Consider the following 18705-nt stretch of genomic DNA (forward strand, 5'->3'; position numbering starts at 1 on the left):
TATTGAAAAATTAGTCAAATATAGCCCTTTTGATGAAGAAAAAAGTCAGAAATGCACTTTTTATGGGCAAAGTCGTCACAGTTTAAAGCCATCTGAGATCAAAAAACATGCGATTACTCGATCTCTGACCCACTTTTACAGAGTTTCTGCTTGGGCAACCTCTCAAGATATTCCCAAAGATTCCTACGTATATAAAACATGCAGCAAAAACTACGGGAAGGTAATTTGCCTGTTTTTTGGAAATCTGATGACCAAAAAGTGTACAGAGCATCAGGGACTTCTGATACCAAGTGATTTGTATAATTTCTCTTCTAAATCTTAAATAGCAGTTTCTTACATTTTTTTAAAATCCCCCGCCCTAAAGAGCCCAACGTACCTGTCCGCTATGGCTTGTTCGTACTTCGTACCGACTGGTCTGGAGATAACATTTCCCTCTATCACACTGTTTGCATGTGGGTGATTGACTATAAATTTAATTTTTGGGAGGGTAAATTCATCCAGAGCAAAATAAAAGACGTTTTATGCATAAATCTTCGAGGATTAATGAAAAATTATGAAAATAGTAAAATTCACTAGAGGCTGGGATTCAATCCACTCTCCCTCAACTCATTATCATACTTCGGTGCAGGCGTGAGTGCATCGGAATAGATTTTAATTCAGGACGACAGAGGAAATCATATAATTCATCATTTTTTTCGTTCCTTCCTTTAGAATTTATTTTCTTAGCTCCTACATCGCTGCCGACATTTAAGTCAATAAAGACAATATTAATTTTTTAAATGGCAATTTTCACGGCACAAGGCACAAAACTTAAAGGCCTGATATGCCACTACTCAACCATCCACCTAGGGTTTGTTGTGCCTGTTAAACTGCCTTTTAAAGGACTAAACAGACGGGTTTTCGGGGATAACTTCCCACAGGACACCGTTCTAAGTAAAAGTGTAGTCTCGCAAAGCTGCTCTTAAAGTACTCAATGCGAGGCACCTCATCTTGAAGGTAATATAATCGTGAACCCGGCTTCCTCGGGGAGGAGGATCGAACCCAATCGAGATGTCAACCCCCAAGAGAGGTCAAAGGAGAATTTCATTTCAAGAAAGAAGAAGAAGAATAGAGAACCAGAAAAAATATATAAAAAATAAATATCAACTAACAACAAAAAGCTCGACCAATCAAAATAATTTCAGAAAGCATCGAAGTACTTATAACAATCTATTTACTTAATCATTAGCAAAATATATTCATTATATAAGAAAATACAATTTATGTTTTGTGCCTGTTTTTTTCTTTCGTTTTTCTTTTTTCTACAGCATACCTGTAATTTTTCAAGATTCCCTATTTCCATTCCCTGCAAAATGTATAATATTTGCAAGAAATAAATATAGTCTTTATTGTATGTTAAATTATTGTTCTCTTTTTTAAATATTAATAAATGGCTAAATAGATTTTAGGCTAGATTGAATAACACGAAATAGCTATTTCAACGATCAAAGAAAAGGTTAACATATATTTAAAGACAGGTCTATTAAATCATTTTCTTTGCTCTTTTCTTTTACAAAGCAATTAACATTTTCCCTATAGCGTTTAAATACTAAAATTACAACGTAATAACGAAAAATACGCCTTATATGTTGATGATGTTAATTACTGTATTAAATGACAACCAAATATAATTATGCACTTTTGAATGAGAATTATACTCTGTATCTTTCATCTACAGTTCATTTGACAATTTTTAATTTGAATTATATCACTGCAATTGCTTTAGCAACAATTTGGCGCGAAAAAAACTGGTTACCGTATATGACTTTATTGATCGATATAAATTGATCGAACGACAATGCATTTACTTGTGTCTTTATTCTTCTTCTTCATTTGTCTACTAGCTGATAAATTAGTAGCAGAAGCAGCGAGTGGCGGTTCTAGGTTTGGGAAAGGGGAGGGGGGTGGGTGCCCCCCAGTTTTCCTGACATCTAACACTAAAATCCTTTTATGGTACTTGTCTGTAAAACGAAAGACATTCAAGAATTTCGCTGCCTAAGATCTCACAAAAACCGGTTTGCCTCACTGGAATCGGTTATGATTTGCTTATTTCGAGTGAGAAAACTCCGATGTAGATATATTTTAATTAAGTATTTAATATTTAGAGGTGGTTAGGGGTTAGCTTAGGCATCTGATATAATGCGTTCTGCGCGGCCTGCTTTTCATAATTCTTTGTAGTAATTTCCATAATTTTGTTTCTAAATATTATATTATCATCATGTTTTCGTATACTTGATTAGGATTAACCGAACTTCACTTCTTGGGTGTGTTTCGTTTAAAAGACAAGTGTGTTTCGTTTAGGCATAAGTTAAAATACAAGACAAGTTCGGCGTTAAGCGTGACTTGTTGTTTAAAAGACAAGTTAGGCGTTGAGGAGGGGCTGCCCCTTCTCAACGCCTCACTCTTTACGTTAAAGTTTGACTCTGTCTCACAACTTTATTTTTTAAAACAATAAAAACTTTAGCGTAAAGAGCGAGGCGTTAAGGAGGGGACAGCCACTTTCATATACAGAATAATTTCTGTTGATTTTAAGTTTTAATGTCGCTCCTTACTTTCACTTAAAAAAAAATTCATTTAATTTCTTAACGTTTGAATTAATGCAGCTTTGATTTTGACTCACCGTAAATGAATAATTTAAACGAAATTTGCATATTAATTTTACTTTTTTTTGGCTAAATGGCTTTCTCGAAATTTTGCTCTGACGTAACTTACGAATTAACTTTCGTAACGAACTTCTATATTTGTTGATTTTTATTACGTATATTAGGGGGTTCGCCCCCTGGTTAATACCTCGCTCTTTCCGCTAAAGTTAAAAAAAATTTCAATTCTTTAAGAATGACCCCTTAATCACAAAGGCCGTTAATTAGAATAAATAGCTCAGATGAAAGTACAAAAAACACTTTAGCGTAAAGAGAGGTAATGACTAGGGGACGAACCCCCTCCAAACCAGCGTAAAGAGCGAGGCGTTGAGGAGGGGACAGCCCCCCTCATATACTTATTCATTTCTGTTCGTTTTAAGTTTTGATGTTGCTCCTTTCTTTATGTTGAAAAAAAAATTGTTTTTTATTTGATTTATGATCGTTTTTTTAAATAATGCTGGGAAATCCAGCGCCCCATTCATAGCAATCGATACGATCACCCCTGGAAAAAAACAACAAATAAACACTCATTCTTGATCTTTCTTCTGGCAAAAAATACAAAATTCCACATTTTTGCAGATATGAGCTTGAAATTTCTATAGTAGGGTTCTCTCATAAGCTGGATCGGATGGTGTGATTTTCAAACTAAACTTGACGAAACTTGTATATTTCAAATCAGCATAAAATTCTGATTCTTTTGATGTATCTATTGGTATCAAAATTCCATTTTTTTAGAGTTTCGCTTACTATTGAGCCGGGTAGCTCCTTACTTACAGTTTTTTTTACAAACTATTATATTACCACGAACTGTTTGATTCCTTACCACGAATTGCTTGAAATATTTTAATCTTTATTTTTCCTGCATCAATAGGTGGATAAGCCCCTCTTCAACACCTTGCTCTTCACGCTACAGTTTTTAGTACTGAAAAAAAAAACTTCTGATTGCTCTAATTAAACAACACTTGTGTTTCAGGAGTCGTTCATAAATAATTGGGACAAAATTAAACCATCAGCGTAAAGAGTAAGGGTGTTGAGGAAGGGGCAACTTCCACTTATACATAATAATTTATGCTTGTTTTAAGTTTTAATAATGTTTCTTACTTTCAGTTGAAGAGATCTATTTTTTCATTAAATTTCTGATTGTTTTTTTAATAATGCCAGGAAATGTAGCCCCACCTCCACAGAAAAATCCCCCTCCCAACAGAAATATTCTCTAGATAATTCAATCTTGGTGATAATTTACCCCACAAAATTACCTTTAAAATGCCCCCGCGTAAGAATGAGTCGGCAAAATGAAAGCAAGACACATAAAAAGAATTTCGTATCAGGATTCTGGCAAATTCCCCCTGTGCAGAATCTCCTCTGAAAAGTTTACTCCCTGGAAACTTCCCTCCCCGTGGAAAATTCTCTCCAAGGAAAAAAAAACAGCAGAAAATTCGCCCCCTCCCCCCAAAAAATGTATGCATAGTTTCCAATAACAAATACTATACGCATACAATTAGCAAATTTTATAACTTTAAGACCTTTCCATAAGGGTTCTGCGGGGAATTTGTTACCTTCAATGGTATATTTGTTGCATTTTTCAACTATGCTGAACAGAATGGCCATCTCAAAATTTTGATCACACGAAATTGGGAAAAAAGGGCGTGGGAGGGGGCCTAGTTGCCCTCCAGCATTTTTGGTCACTTAAAAAGGGCATTATAACTTTTAATTTCCGTTTGAATGAGCCCTCTCTTGATGTTCTAAGACCACTGAATCAATGCGATTGCCCTGAAAAAAATAAATAAGAATAAAAAAAAATTAACACGCATCCGTGATCTTTCTTCTAGCAAAAAATACAAATTTGCACATTTTTGCAGATATGAGCTTGAAATCTATGTAATAGGCTTTTCCAATACGCTGAATCTGATGGTGTGATTTTCATTAAGATTCTTTCACTTGTAGGGGGTGTTTTCCAGCTTTTTCCAAAATTAGGTAAATTTTCTCAGGCTCGTGGCATTTTATGAGTAATACTAAACTTAAAGTAATACTTTTGATTGACATCAAAATTCAATTTTTTAAAGTTTCGATTACCATTGAGCCGTATCGCTTGTTTTTTATTGTTTTTTTTTATTATATATATATGTTATTAAGTATATGAGGGGATTCTGCCCGTAGTCGATGTCTCGCTCTTTACGCTACAGTTCAAATTTTATTCGCACCACAAATCCCTGAATCACAAAGGCCGTCTAAATAGAATCGATAGCTCCTTTGAAAGTACTAAAAAAACTTTAGCGTAAAGAGGGAGGTATTGACTAGGGAGCGAACCCCCTCATATACGTAATAATTTCTGTTCGTTTCAAGTTTTAATGTTGCTCCTTACTTTCAGTTGAAAAAAACTTATTTTTTTTATTTAATTTCTGATCGTTTTCAAATAATGCTGGGAAATCCGGCGCCCCCTTCATAGAAATTTTCCTCCCCCCAAGAAAACATCCTCCATGGAAAGATCCACCCATGTAACCCCTCCCCCGACCCCCCCCCCCCAGAAAAAATACCTCCTGAAAACGGCTGTATACTTTCCAATAACCAATACTATATATAAACACTGGGCAAAGTTCATAACTTGTAGCCCTTCCCCCGGGAACTATGGGGGATTAAGCTATCCTCAAAGACACAGTTATTGGATGTTTCGACTATGCTGAACAAAATGGCTATCTCAAAATTTTGATAGAGTGACTTCGGAAAAAAAGAGAGTGGGAGGGGGCCAAGTTGCCCTCTAATTTTTTTTGGTCACTTAAAAAGGGCACTAGAACTTTTAATTTCCGTTCGAATAAGCCTTCTCACGATATTCTAGGACTACTGGATCGATACAATCACCCCTGGGGAAAAAACAAAGAGAAAAAACTAACAAATAAACACGCATCCGTGATCTTTCTTTTGGCAAAAAATACAAAATTCCACATTTTCGCAGGTAGGAGCTTGAAACATCTACGATAGGGTTTTCTGTTACGCTGAATCTGATGGTTTGATTTTCATTAAGATTCTATCACTTTTAGGGGATGTTTCCTCCTTTTTTCGATAATAAGGCAAATTTTTTCAGACTGGTAACTTTTGATGGGTAAGACTAAACTAATGGTGAGACTAAACTTGTATATTTGAAATCAGCATAAAAATCCCATTCTTTTGATGTATCTACTCGTATCAAAATCCCATTTTTTAAAGTTTCGGTTACTGTTGAGCCGGGTCGCTCCTTATTTACAGTTCGCTACCACGAACTGTTTGACCACAGCAATATTGTTCTCTTACATAGCACTAATCACTTAAATGTACGTATTTGGTATAGCATGCAAGAATAGAACATTCACACAGGTACTTATGTACTATCTGTAACACACGCGAAAAGTGAAGTTTGGTTAATGTCAATGAAATCAAACAAAATAGGATGGAAATATAATAGTTTAGAAAGAAGTTTCGGCTATATATTTGCACATTAGGGGGGGAGGGGTAAAGCATAACATATATATTAAATACGTAACCTAACCCAACCTAGGTACCTTCCCCCCCCAAACCCCAAAAAACAATAGTTTAAATATTGTAAAAGCAATTATAAACCACGGTTTCAAATCCAATTGTCTATGGAAAGAAACCCGTTTGACTAGTTTCTTAAGCATCTTTCCTATATAATATGGCACGTGTGTTACAGATAGTACATAAGTACCTTCACACATCACTTCAGGAAATGGGAGAGACCTGAAGTTTTCCCAAACAAAAAGTCCTTGACCCCCCAAAAAAGTTCTTTTTTGCTATGCTCCTTTTCAAAAATTATACAATCAAATTCAGAAGAATAACTTCAACAAGAAAAGCAAGAGTTATTGTCCCATTACTGGTTGGCTATGTATGTCTATAAATATAACTACACCGATACGTACACTTAGAGCATGGGTCGGCAACCCACGGCCCGTGGGCCCCCATCGGCCCACGAGGTGTCTTGGTGCGGCCCGCAAGATCCTCGCCGCGACACACCTGACGGACCATATTACACACCACACCAGTACAAAACGGAGTGAAAGGGGGCGCCATTTAGCATTCTGACATCTAGCATTATTGGAAAAATCCGCAAACACCATCTAGAATAGTTAGTTGGATGTTCAGCCATCCAGACCAATTATTTTGGCATGTTACAATTTTTGTTTCTGAGTAAACCTACCTCCCAATTTTGGAAAAGACCCCCAAAAAACATTCTGTCTTTAGATTTTCTTTGTTTATTCTTTTTTAGTTCAGTAAAACTCAGTATTTGTGGTACCAAATGAAAGCCAAATTATCTCGTCATGTCATGTGGCCATCAACTGGCAAAATATTTAGAAGAAAAAATAACGCTTGATTTTGAAGATGAATGTCATCTGCTATAGTGGTAGTGGGACAGGCAAAATGGTACACACTGGGACATATCCCATTGTGTACCAGATGACAACCATCTACAAAATAGAGGGTAATTTTTTTCTTCTAAATGTAATTTTTCATCAAAAGGGTTTAAGTATACCCATGTTGTCAAAGGAGCATAGATACAACCTCTCAGGAACAGAATAGGGTATTAAGTTTCAACTTTCAGGGAAACTAGAAGAAGAGAAAAACTAAATCAAAAGGTACAATACATATCCAGATTGTCGAAAGGATGTATATGCAATATCCAAGAAAAAAAAGGGGGGGGGGGTACGCTGGAATTTTCTGAGCATATTATTGAGGATGTTGAACTAAATCAAAAGACACTATGTCCATCCAAGTTTGCATGTACTACAATTGCCAGTACATGTGACTTTGACTGCGTCAACTACTTTGCTATAGCAAACAGCAAGAATCACTCAGAGCTGGAGCATTGCCAAAGAGGCAGGGATAAACTGGCTGGGGAGCTCCATTAAAACAAATAGATATACATAGGCCTATATTTTATTTCTTATCTTTGCACACCCAAGACGGCTTCTAAAAAAAGAAATATCGTTGATGAAAGACAGATTTTTAATGAAGCATGGACAAACTTATATTTTTTTTATTGAAGTTAAAAAAAAACTTTGTGTTTAATCTGTCAAAAGAGTATTTCCGTAGTAAAGGAATATAACTTGAAATGACATTACAATACTGAGCACAAAATTAAGCTTGACTGTCTTGGAGGTTAATCTTGAAAAAATGAAATCATCAACTTGAAATGGCCACTCAAAAATCAGCAGAAAACCTGTAAGTTGTAACAGACAAAAACAAATCAGCTACAAAGTGACAGAAATAATAGCAAAGCATGGTCGCCCATTTACCGACAGCGAAGTTGTCAAAGAATGTGTCTTAGCTATTGCGGAGAAAGTATGCCTGGAACAGAAAAATATTTTTGAAAACATTAATGGCTCTACTAGAACTTAAACCCACCGCACCAAAGACTTGGGTGCTAACTTTTGGGAACAATTTAAGGACAAAGTGCAGTATTTTACGTACTTCTCTCTTGCGATGAGCGAAAGTACAGACGTGTGGGATACGGCACAATTCCTAATATTTGGACGAGGGATTGATGAAAACTTTCATGTATATGAGGAGTTATTTAACAAATGCGGTCTTAATGGAACTACAATGGGGGAGGATTTATTTCATCGCTTGGAACAAGCTCTGGTTTCATGTGGCTTGAGCTGGGATAAATTAATGAGCATCATCACGGACGGCGGAAAAAACATGAGCGGTCATAATAAAGATGTCACTGAAAGAGTCAACAGCAAACTTCTAGAGTCTGGATCTGAAGTTCGATATGCATTTCACTGTATTTTCAATCAAGAAGCATTGTGTTGCAAGGTTTTATCGTGGAGAGAAATAATGGATACCGTTATATCTGCTATTAATTTTGGTGACGTGACTATAGTAACGTGATTTATTACTGTGAAGTAAGATGGCTAAGCCGAGGATCAGTGCTTCGACGATTTTTTGGTACTTGTGCATTATATGACCCTTTCTAAAAATCAAGTTTGGTTAATGCTAATGAAATAAAATAAAATAGGATGAATATATAATAGTTTATAAACAAATTTGGGTTGTATATTTGCACATTAAGGGAGGGGGGGGGGTAAAGCATAGCATATATTAAATACGTAGCCTAACTTAAACTAGGTACCCTTCCCTCCCCCTAACCTCCAAAAAAACAACAGTTTAAATATCGTAACGCAATGAAAACCACGATATGCATTGCATTACTGTATAGCGGTCTCTTGAATTAACCCATCAAAAACGGTTTTTCGTGACTGGTTTCCTTGTAAAGGCCCATATAGTGCCCAAGTACCGATTTTTTTTATTTAAAGAAAGAAATCTGTTACTTCATGGAGATGAAAGGAAAGATAATACCCGAACTTTACAACAATGAGTGGGTTGTAGATCTTGGGTTTTTAACTGATTTGATTACAGAACTGAATCTCCTCAATACACGTTTTACAAGCAAAAAATAAATTTATATGCCAGATGTATTCAGATGTTAAGGCAGTTGAAATGAAACTAACATTATTTATCAAGCATATCGATGAAAGATATGCTCGATTATTTTCCAAATTACAAGAAAGCAGTAGTAGAAGCTGATATAAATTTTGTTTGGCAAAATACTAAAATGAAAAGTGCATTAATACAACTTCAAACTGAGTTTGAAAACCGGTTATTTCAAAAAGATCTCCCGATTTCAAGAAAGATCTCATGATTTCAGAAAGATAGATATTTCCGAAAACCCCGCAATAGATGTCAATAATGTACCAAGTGATTTTCAAATCAACGCGATAGATTTGCTAAGTGATACCACATTTAAAATGGCTTTTAAGGAAAAGAACAAACTTGGTTGATCTCGTTGGAATTTTGTCCTCTGAAAGCTGCTTGGATGTAAAAATATTGCTCACAAATAATTACTATGTTTGGTAGTACATATGTTTGTGAGCAAACTTTTTCAATTCTGAATTATCGAAAAAACAAACGCTGTTCGGTTATCGGATATACATTTAGACACACTACTACGCGTCTCTACTACAAGAATGCAAGCTAATGTAAAAAAAATTGCACGTCAAATGCAACAAGACAAATTTCATTGATTGCATTAACTACAATAAATATCATAAAATATGCATTAAGCGTTTTATTTTTAAATCTAATATATTTTGTACATAAATATTGTAGACATACTCTAATCATTATGGTATACCTACAAAACTGCATTACAACTGTAATGATAAGTGACCTAAGTGCGGCCCGCGTGATACCTTCACGTAAAATTTTGGCCCTTTTACAACAAAAGGTTGCCGACCCATGACTTAGAGCATTGAAAACAATCAACAACATGTTGGCAAATAGAGATGGTACAAGGAATGTTCAACTATGAAAATGTTCCAAAAATACCTTAAAATTTGGGAAGATCCAACAGCATAGATTTAAACTCACACTTTCTTAAATATCAGAACCACGCCCCCTAACATATCCGGTTATCCCCCATTCCTTAAGTGTCTATCTATAGCCTGTGCATCTACGATCAATGAAAAGCTGTTTATGACAAGAAGCTTTACTGGAAAGAATAATCGCTGGAAAAAATATCTTTTCTATTGGTTTGTCTTTATTTTAGATATTGTTCATTTTACAAACAAGAAAACTGTCAATTACGGAACGATGTTAGCCATTAGTCCTTCTTTAGAATTCTTGGAATTGCCCAAGTCCCCGAAGTTACAAACGCTTCAAATATTTGGAACTTTTTAATGGTCGATTTTTAATCTGTCTTGGGGGCAGAATGATTTGTGAGAGAGGGAAGAACAATCAAGAAGAAGAAATGCGTCACATTCAACAAAGCAGAGAAATTTCTTCAGCTCGCGAGTCCAGACAATGCAGTGAATACTTGATGTAGCATCATAAAAAGCAGAAATAACAGGAATGCGCGTGAAATTAAGCGACTAAACGTCGATACTAGAGCATATATCTAAACGTTTAAGTGAGTCAATCCTCACCCCTAAGATATGAATCCCGCAACTTTTTTTCAGGTGGAAGGGATGGTGAAAGCCTGTTTTTTTCCTTTTTTCAAGGAGTATACAAATTTTTTGTATACAAGGAGGTTCCACAAATTTTTACTTTCCAGGAATGTCAAATTTTTCCTGAATGTTCCATGTTTTTTCGGAAATTTTTGGTCCTTTCGAGGGAGGGGAATATAAGAAGTCTCACTCCTTTTGGGGGCCAGAGCTTCAAGTTGGTCGAGGCCTTAAATATTTCAGTGGTTGAAAAATACTCTTAAAAGCCCCAGAATATTGTGAATTTGGCCTAGAATGGCACTTTTTCATTTTAGATTCATCTACTAGTGCCTCATATTTGTGTTCACTAAAAATATTTGAGAGGGACATAATAGGAATTTTTTTTTCTATTCTACCAGGTGTTCTCCATCACCTCGCTAGATTTTAGTCAAACGCTCCTAAATCGATTACATTCTAGTGGCTCTATTGCTTGATATCTAGAAAGCTTTATTTCCATCAAAAATATTATAGACACAAAAGAAAACAAATTCTGTCATGTATATCATTTTATCTCTGCGATTGAGATGGTGAACAAAAAAGGTATCATGTAGCCTACGCCTACAAAACTTTTTGAAAATCGATGGTTAGTCCTTTCTACTGCGATGTTTAAAAAGTTATTCACCATCAAAAAGCTTTTGAACTAAGAGACAATGAGTTTTGTTTCAACGGTCAATAAGTCCTTCATGACCTGATGAAAGTACAGGCATCACTTTTTGTTTATTCTTCGTAATATATAATATTTAAAAATTTTGATGTGTTTTGAAATTTAGCAATCATGTACATATTGGAAAAAAAAATCAGATTAAAAGTATTACATGTGGAAGTCGTCTGTTGGAATGATAGTCAACTGTTGGATCATGTTTATCTTTAGCAATGCAGGATTGCAACATTATAGCTAGTTATATTACCCGTTATTGGTATATTTTATATGCATTTGAGGATAAAAAAAAAAATCGTTTTCATCTATATTATGGAGATTCCCTACAAATCAAATCAAACACATACGGATGCAAGTATTAGGTATGATATGTTTAGGCCTAAAATAACATAACCGTGGCTTTAGTGTGGTGTATTTTCGAATACCTGCACAGACTGAGTTAGGTTATATAGGGGGGTCTGTCCCCCCCCTCCCAAAATGCTTGTCCAGTCGTAAAAAACGTAACAAAATGCACATAAAACAAATTTTTTATACGTTTTTTTTGCTGGGTAGCCCCCCTCGCTCCAGAAAAAATACCCCACCCCCGAACAAAAATCCTGGATATGGCCCTGGTTTATAGGCTTTAGGGAAAGTAACACAGCATAAGCTTGTAAACTTGATGCGTTAAAAATAAAAAAAAACCTCCAAATTGATTGGGCGTCAGGAAATGGAGAATAAAGTAGGATTTAAACAGAAACAACATATTTTGAGATTTTCTGCGGAACACTTCCTCATTTCTCTAGCTTAGAAGAAAAGCTGTTCGTGGGACATATACATATAGTCTGGGACACACCCGAAGGAAAGTGCTCTATTTCAGTTTGTGAGTGGTCAGTGAAATGACCGAGATTTTTCTGTACCAAAGGACAGAGCATGACCTGCTGATCCCGGGAAGGCCCGCTATACCGGTGTCAGAAGCTAGCATCAGCAGCTATAGCAGTTCAAAGTTGCCTTTTCTCTTCGTTTTTTCTCGGCTAACAACGCCATCTTAAGAGTACAAGATACATGCCCTAAGTAGGCAACGCTATTGTCGAGGGAAAGTATCTGGATAGAATGATCCCACAAAAGCCAATAAGCTAATTTCATTATCTCATATATCCAGCATATATCAGTATTTGCCAGCGTGTTTCAGGCTTCATCAGTGATTTATCAAGTGTAGTGTATCTAGCAAGCGTTGCCTAGTATTAGTAGACTATAGCATATAACAGCATGGTTGCCTAGTATTTCAGGGGTTGACAACCTTTTGCATCCTGTTCAGTTCCGAGCACAGTTTATAGAATTAGCAGTATGATCATTCCCTATCTCACCCATTATAAAATTAGTGACTTAGAAATAAAGTAAACATACTACTTGATGCCCTTTTTATGCTCTTAACCAATACAATAATCATTTTTGTCAAAATGAATTTCCTCTCCCCCCCTAGGCTATATATACCAATTCTGGGTATATATTTGCACATTAGAGGGAGGGGGGTAAGTTTTAAACTTACCTCTCATTTGTATCAGAAATAAACTTTACCCCCACTGCCCTAATGTGCAAATAAATATCCTGAATTGGTATTAATAAGGGTGGGGGTACAATTCATTTCTGAAAAAAATGGTTGTTATATTTGGAAAGAGCATAAAAAAGCCATCATGTGGTATGTTTACTTTATAGGCCTATGTAAGTCAATAATATGAACTGCCAAAAATTTACCCAATCAGAATTAGAGGGGTATTGTCTGGGTGACAACTATCATGCTCAGAAAGTATAAATTCATGAATCTAAAAGTTTCAGTTGTATTGACATGCTTCAGGATTTAGTTGTAATAGCACTATTTCTTACATTTAGAAACAGTAGGCTAACAAAGGGGGAATAATTGATAATTCTTTTTTTAACCTTGTTTCCATCAGGGGCATAGCTCCAGCATTTGATAAAATTCTACTTAAGCTACGGTTGGCTATCTTGGAAAGGGGATAGGTTAGGAAAATGAAACTTTCAGGGATGGGTCTACAGGCTAAAGTATGTCCTGGGAAGGTATTCTGAAGTACCTACCTCCACTCCTCCCTCTAGAGGGCCCTGGCCTTTGATTTTGAGTGAAACCTTGCAAAATAGATCTTCTGCTTGAATGAATTAAAACAACAAAATTTTAAGCTTCACAACTTTGCTCAATCCCAAGTATTAAGGTTTTAAAGATATGCAAATACATCTCATATATTAAAAAAAAAACATTAATATGGCTCAAAATTCTACTCAAATAACAGGAATTGTATTTTAAGAACTAAAGCCAGAGAATAAGAAACCAGTAACTGAAAATTAAGGTAAAGAGTTGTTTTGTCAAATTTCAATAGGTTCTACCTGTCATGTAGGCAAATTTCAGGACCCTTTAGTGGGAGAAGGAGTGGAGCTAGGTAATTCAAAATACCATCCCAGGAAATACCTTAGCCTGTAGATCCATCTGTCTTTTTGGTAAAATTCTACTTTAGCTACTTTTGGCTATCTTGAATAGGGGTTAGGTTAGGAAAGTGAAACTTTCAGGGATGGGTCTACTGGCTCAAATGTGTTCTGGGAAGGTATTCTGAAGTACCTACCTCCACTCCTCCCTCTAGAGGGTCCTGACCTTTGATGACTTAAATATCTGTGTCTTATGAAAGTGAAACCTAATGTAAGTCTATTGGATCAACCTATTTTGCCCCCCCCTAAGAAATCCTGGATCCACCCCTGAAACCATCACATCTATTCCACCAGTTATTAGAAGAAAAAAATTTCCTTATTTTCACAAATTTCATCAACCCCCCGCCCCTTTTTTTATGAAATCCTACATAGGCCAAACAGTTGAGTCCACTGTATGTAAATAATAGATTAAGTCATAATTGGAATATAAATTAAGTCATACCTGTGAGATGGGACATTTGCAAACCACTTGGCTGGCTCACCAAGTTTTTTTTCTGCTTTCACAATTATGAATGATACAATTTCGAACCATTTCTCATTGATTGACGCATACAGACTAACCCGCTAATTCATGAATAAGTGGGAGGAGCTTTTTGTTCGCGGCGAGAATGAAGACCAGAAATGATCTGCGATAAACTTACTGGATAAGTCTATAAACTGTGGTTCCGAGTCAGTTTTCAAATGATCTCATGGTTGTGTTCTTTACTGAATGCGTTTTTTGGAGCATGTTTGTTTCCGTGCCCAACACAGTTTCAAATGTTTGGCTCTGTGTTCATACCATGTTGGTAAGAGCTGGATTTTGGGAAAAGGACACTGAGGTCTGAGCATTCGCAGAAATTAATTATCTTTTAGTTGTTTTGATGTGCATTCTGCAGCTTTAATCTTTTTCTTGGATGGTTGGTAAGTGTTAAGCTAACAAGCGACTATCATAAACTGGATTCCATGCTTGTATTTTGCCATGAAATACTTTCCTGGAAACTTTTGTAAACAGGAAACTGGACCCAGTCACAGGAATCGGAGGCAAACATGGTGGTCCTGAAAACTCACCGCTACTGGAAGAGGTCTATTCTTGTGAGCAACTTCATAGAAAAAAATTACCCAGATTTGGGATACTTCATCTGTCTAACAGACCAAAAAGTTCCAACAAACATGAGACTGTCGCATCCGCGACAGTCTCAAAACTTGTATATGATCAGTTTTTGCAAGACGTTGGATCTAGAATGCAAGAGGGCAGAGTGTATTGCATTTCTGAGCTTAAAGTTAAACTACAGGAAGTCCTAGAAAGCAGTGGCTTTGCTTTGGTCAGATCTAGCATGAAGGGAATGAAGAGAAATCTTGGGTATCGCTTTGGTAAGACACTTGGAAAGTACGTATCTAGTGGCAAATCCTTTTATTATCTGAAGGGAGTTACTTCACCAGGTGCAGTTATTGCCCAAGTGAGAGAACTGATAACGTCGTTGGAAGAGACAATTGTAGCAGTGCAGTCGTCTGGAGAAGATAGTGACGGAAGTGAAAGTTCCAAAACCAGTTCGGACATTACCTCACAGAGCTATCTGGAAAATTGTGAGACTGATACTGAGGCATCTGTGGACGAGCAATCTGTGCCAGTTGAATCTGGCCCTAGCTTGACCGGAGCAAGTGGCAAATCTGATAAGTTTGAGGCGGAAGATAGGAGACATTTTCACTACTTGATGTTGAAAGTCAAGTATCAAATGGTAGAGAGTGCCCAAATGTATCAGTCTCCAGGAAGTACGGTTAATCTTTCGTACAATGCAGCAAATGATCGTTACGGCAAAAGGCAAAATGTTACCTATGAAAGCAGTTGAAAGATGGAACCTCTATGAGGAATATCCGGAACGTGATTGTGAGGCTAAGGTGTGACGATGCCCAAGCTGTCTTGGAAGAATTTACATCTGCCTGCCGAAAGGTAGTCATAGCAATGTACGGCAAAGACCCAGGTGACTTCGGGTCTTTGAACGATTTGCGCATTCACCTGTACCCGAGAAAACGGGAACTGAAATACTTGCCTCCAACGGATGACGCTTTTTCTTTTCACGCTATGCGTTCTTTGCTACAGGTCAAATTCCTGTTGGAAGTGAGCTTGCCAAGGCCTTTGCCAGTTGACCCTACTCGATTCGGCTGGACTTTTTTGAAAGACAAAATCTGTCCAGTTCCAATGGGGGGAGATCCTTTCCCACAAGGTACCAGTCCCGAATACTGCCTTTGCAGAACTTGCTCTAGAGCCTGCCCGTGTGTTGACAACAACAGAGGTTGTGATTTGTTGTGTCAGTGTGCAGAAAAATGTAACGAATCGGCAGATGAGTCCTCGGAAGACGAGTTTTGAAATTTGGACGATTCGATCTTATATGTAATAGCCATTTATTCTTTTAGTTGTTTTATTTTGAGTTAAAAGCTTCTTAGCTGTTCAGTGTCTCCTCTTCTCTGCTGCGAGGTGAATTCGCAACGTTTCCTATATTAGGTTTCTAGAATCGATGCATTTCTGGCTTTACTTTGACACTTACACATTTTATTTGTAGCTAAAAGCTGAAGAAACCTAAAACTTTGGTCTTACAACGAAACGCTAACATTTCTCAACAATATAGCGGTCGTTTTCGGAATCAGCATGGTCAGTTACGTTGGGTCCAACCTCTGTTTCGCGGTCACTTTTTTTTATCATTTACTGGTATTCCTCCCTCAGGCTTTTTTTATTGGGCACAAATTTTGAAACAAAAACAAACATTATTATAACCGCAGAATTTACCTCAGTTCATAATTCTTGTAGAACTGTTATTGGGCCAAATGTTTGCTCTTTTGTTTGCTCTGTGTCAACTCAGGTATTGTTTCTTATGAAAGCCAGAAAGTGACATCGTCAGACTTTCTTATTTCTCTTTGTTTTTTACTCTTATCCAAAAGAAAATTTATTTCTACGTTAATTCTTTATTTCTACATTAAAATTTATTTCTACACTAATCCTAGCCAAGTGGATGGCACGCTGGATATGGAATTCTTTGTCTGAAGGGCGATAGTTCGATTCCTGGTGTGGCCAGTTATTTGGTTTGGGAGGGGGTTAGTGGCATGACTCTGTAAGCTCAGCCAGAGTCAACCCGGCCCTAAATGGGTACCTGGAGAAATCTGGGAAAGGTAAGCAGGAAGGGTGCGCGAAAGCAAAGAATGGCTGCCCCCGCATCACATTTCCTAGCTGAAGGGCCTTGAGACGAAGATCAGCATTGCCGGTTTGGACTTTAAGAGTCTAGTGCCGTATCTTTTACCTTTTTTACCGTACCTTCACTGATTTCTTTTGATCTCTCTCTTTCTCTTTCTCTTTCTCTCTCTCTCTCTCTCTCTCTCTCTCTCTCTCTCTCTCTCTCTCTCTGTCTCTCTCTCTCTCTCTCTCTCTCTCTCTCTCTCTCTCTCTCTCTCTCTCTCTCTCTCTCTCTCTCTCTCTCTCTCTCTCTCTCTCTCTCTCTCTCTCTCTCTCTCTCTCTGTCTCTGTGATCCCTCTGTCTGTCTCTCTCTCTCTCCTCTTTTTTTCCAGAGCCTGACTAATTACTCGTGATTTAATTACCTTCTTGTTCAACAGACTTCTAAGCCTTTCGTCAGAGCCAGCTGCCGCCGAGTATGCATCAATTTCTTTCAGGAGTGGTGCTCAAACTCTAAAACACGTTTTTAAAAGGCGAATCATATGGAAAGGTAAAATAATAAAGGGGGAATCGTGATAAACCCGAGATTTAGGTGAGGAGACAGCCCCAGGCCTTGTCAAATCCCTATAAATACAACTTTAGTTTTTTAACTTCATTTGGTGGTTTCATTTTCGAAAGTCAGTAAAGACACATCTTGAAAGAGATGTAATCAGAACCTTTTTTGTTTTAATGCCAGAACAGGTTACAGTGAAAAAGCAGGGATAAAATAAATAAACAGAAGCCATCATTCCAGCCAAAGAAGAAAAAAGAAAAGTTAGAACAGAAAATGGAAATAAAGGCCTCAACCAACAGCTAATTGATTAGCGCGTGCAGTGTTGCAATGTTTTACCTGAATCGTTGGCATGCCTATCAGGAGAGCGAGCCATGACAGACGTCCTTTTACTTGGCATGGGCAGAGAAGGTTTTGGCCGATTCTGCATAGCTGCCAAAGCCTGTTGCACTGCTTCTTGGCGAACTTCTGTTAGAAGAGGACAAAGACGTTAATGCTAATAGCTACGTGTTATTACAGTCAAGACAAGCACCTCAGCATCCAGATTTGGTAAAAATAATTCTATTCGATTAGCTTCTAACCTAAGTGTAAGATATTGACGGCGATGCCAAAAGGGCATAAATTAGAGGTTAAGACTTCCACAAAATTTAATTCTAATACCACTAAAAAAGGGTATAGTTTCACTCATAGCACTAGAATGGTCCGACCTTGAGCAAAAACAGCCGAGACACTTATAGGAATGGTCACGGGAATTTTCACAGAGAAAGTTTATTCAACCCTATCCAGAGCATATCTATCAGGGCATACTAAAGCAGTTATGTATCTTAACGCTTTTCCCAGAATACCTCAACAACGGTTCTTCTGGCCATTCCTAGGTTACAAAGTAATTTTCGGGGGGGGGGGGGGAGCTGTTTACAAAAAACTTTAGAAATGCATTAAAAATTTGTCTATATTCATTTTTGTTACATTTTTTACGAGTTGGACAAACATTTCAGGGGGGAGGAGGTTCAAACCCCCTACCCCCCGTAACCCTGCGCTACCTTGGAGGCAACGCAGAGTTCATGACTCCTCCAAAACCCTCCCAATACAAGAACATAGTAGCTTGACTGATATATGTATATATATATATATATATATATATATATATATATATATATATATATATATATATATATATATA

At 37.0% G+C, this 18705-nt stretch overlaps 1 protein-coding gene across 3 annotated transcripts in view; it reads right to left on the bottom strand.

The window, feature by feature from the left end:
* The window catches only part of DIP2 (disco-interacting protein 2), a 298193-nt gene that overhangs the window by 214421 nt on the left and 65067 nt on the right, over window positions 1-18705 (bottom strand). For all 3 annotated transcript variants that reach the window (XM_089099548.1, XM_089099547.1, XM_089099546.1), the window contains one exon: window positions 17865-17993. In XM_089099548.1, the coding sequence (XP_088955674.1) occupies window positions 17865-17993 (129 nt within the window). The remainder of the gene's footprint in view (window positions 1-17864; window positions 17994-18705) is intronic.

This window comes from Artemia sp. Qi Xiang Cuo, chromosome 13 (genome assembly GCF_049724085.1).
Source record: "Artemia sp. Qi Xiang Cuo chromosome 13, ASM4972408v1, whole genome shotgun sequence".
Lineage (NCBI taxonomy): Eukaryota > Metazoa > Arthropoda > Branchiopoda > Anostraca > Artemiidae > Artemia > Artemia sp. Qi Xiang Cuo.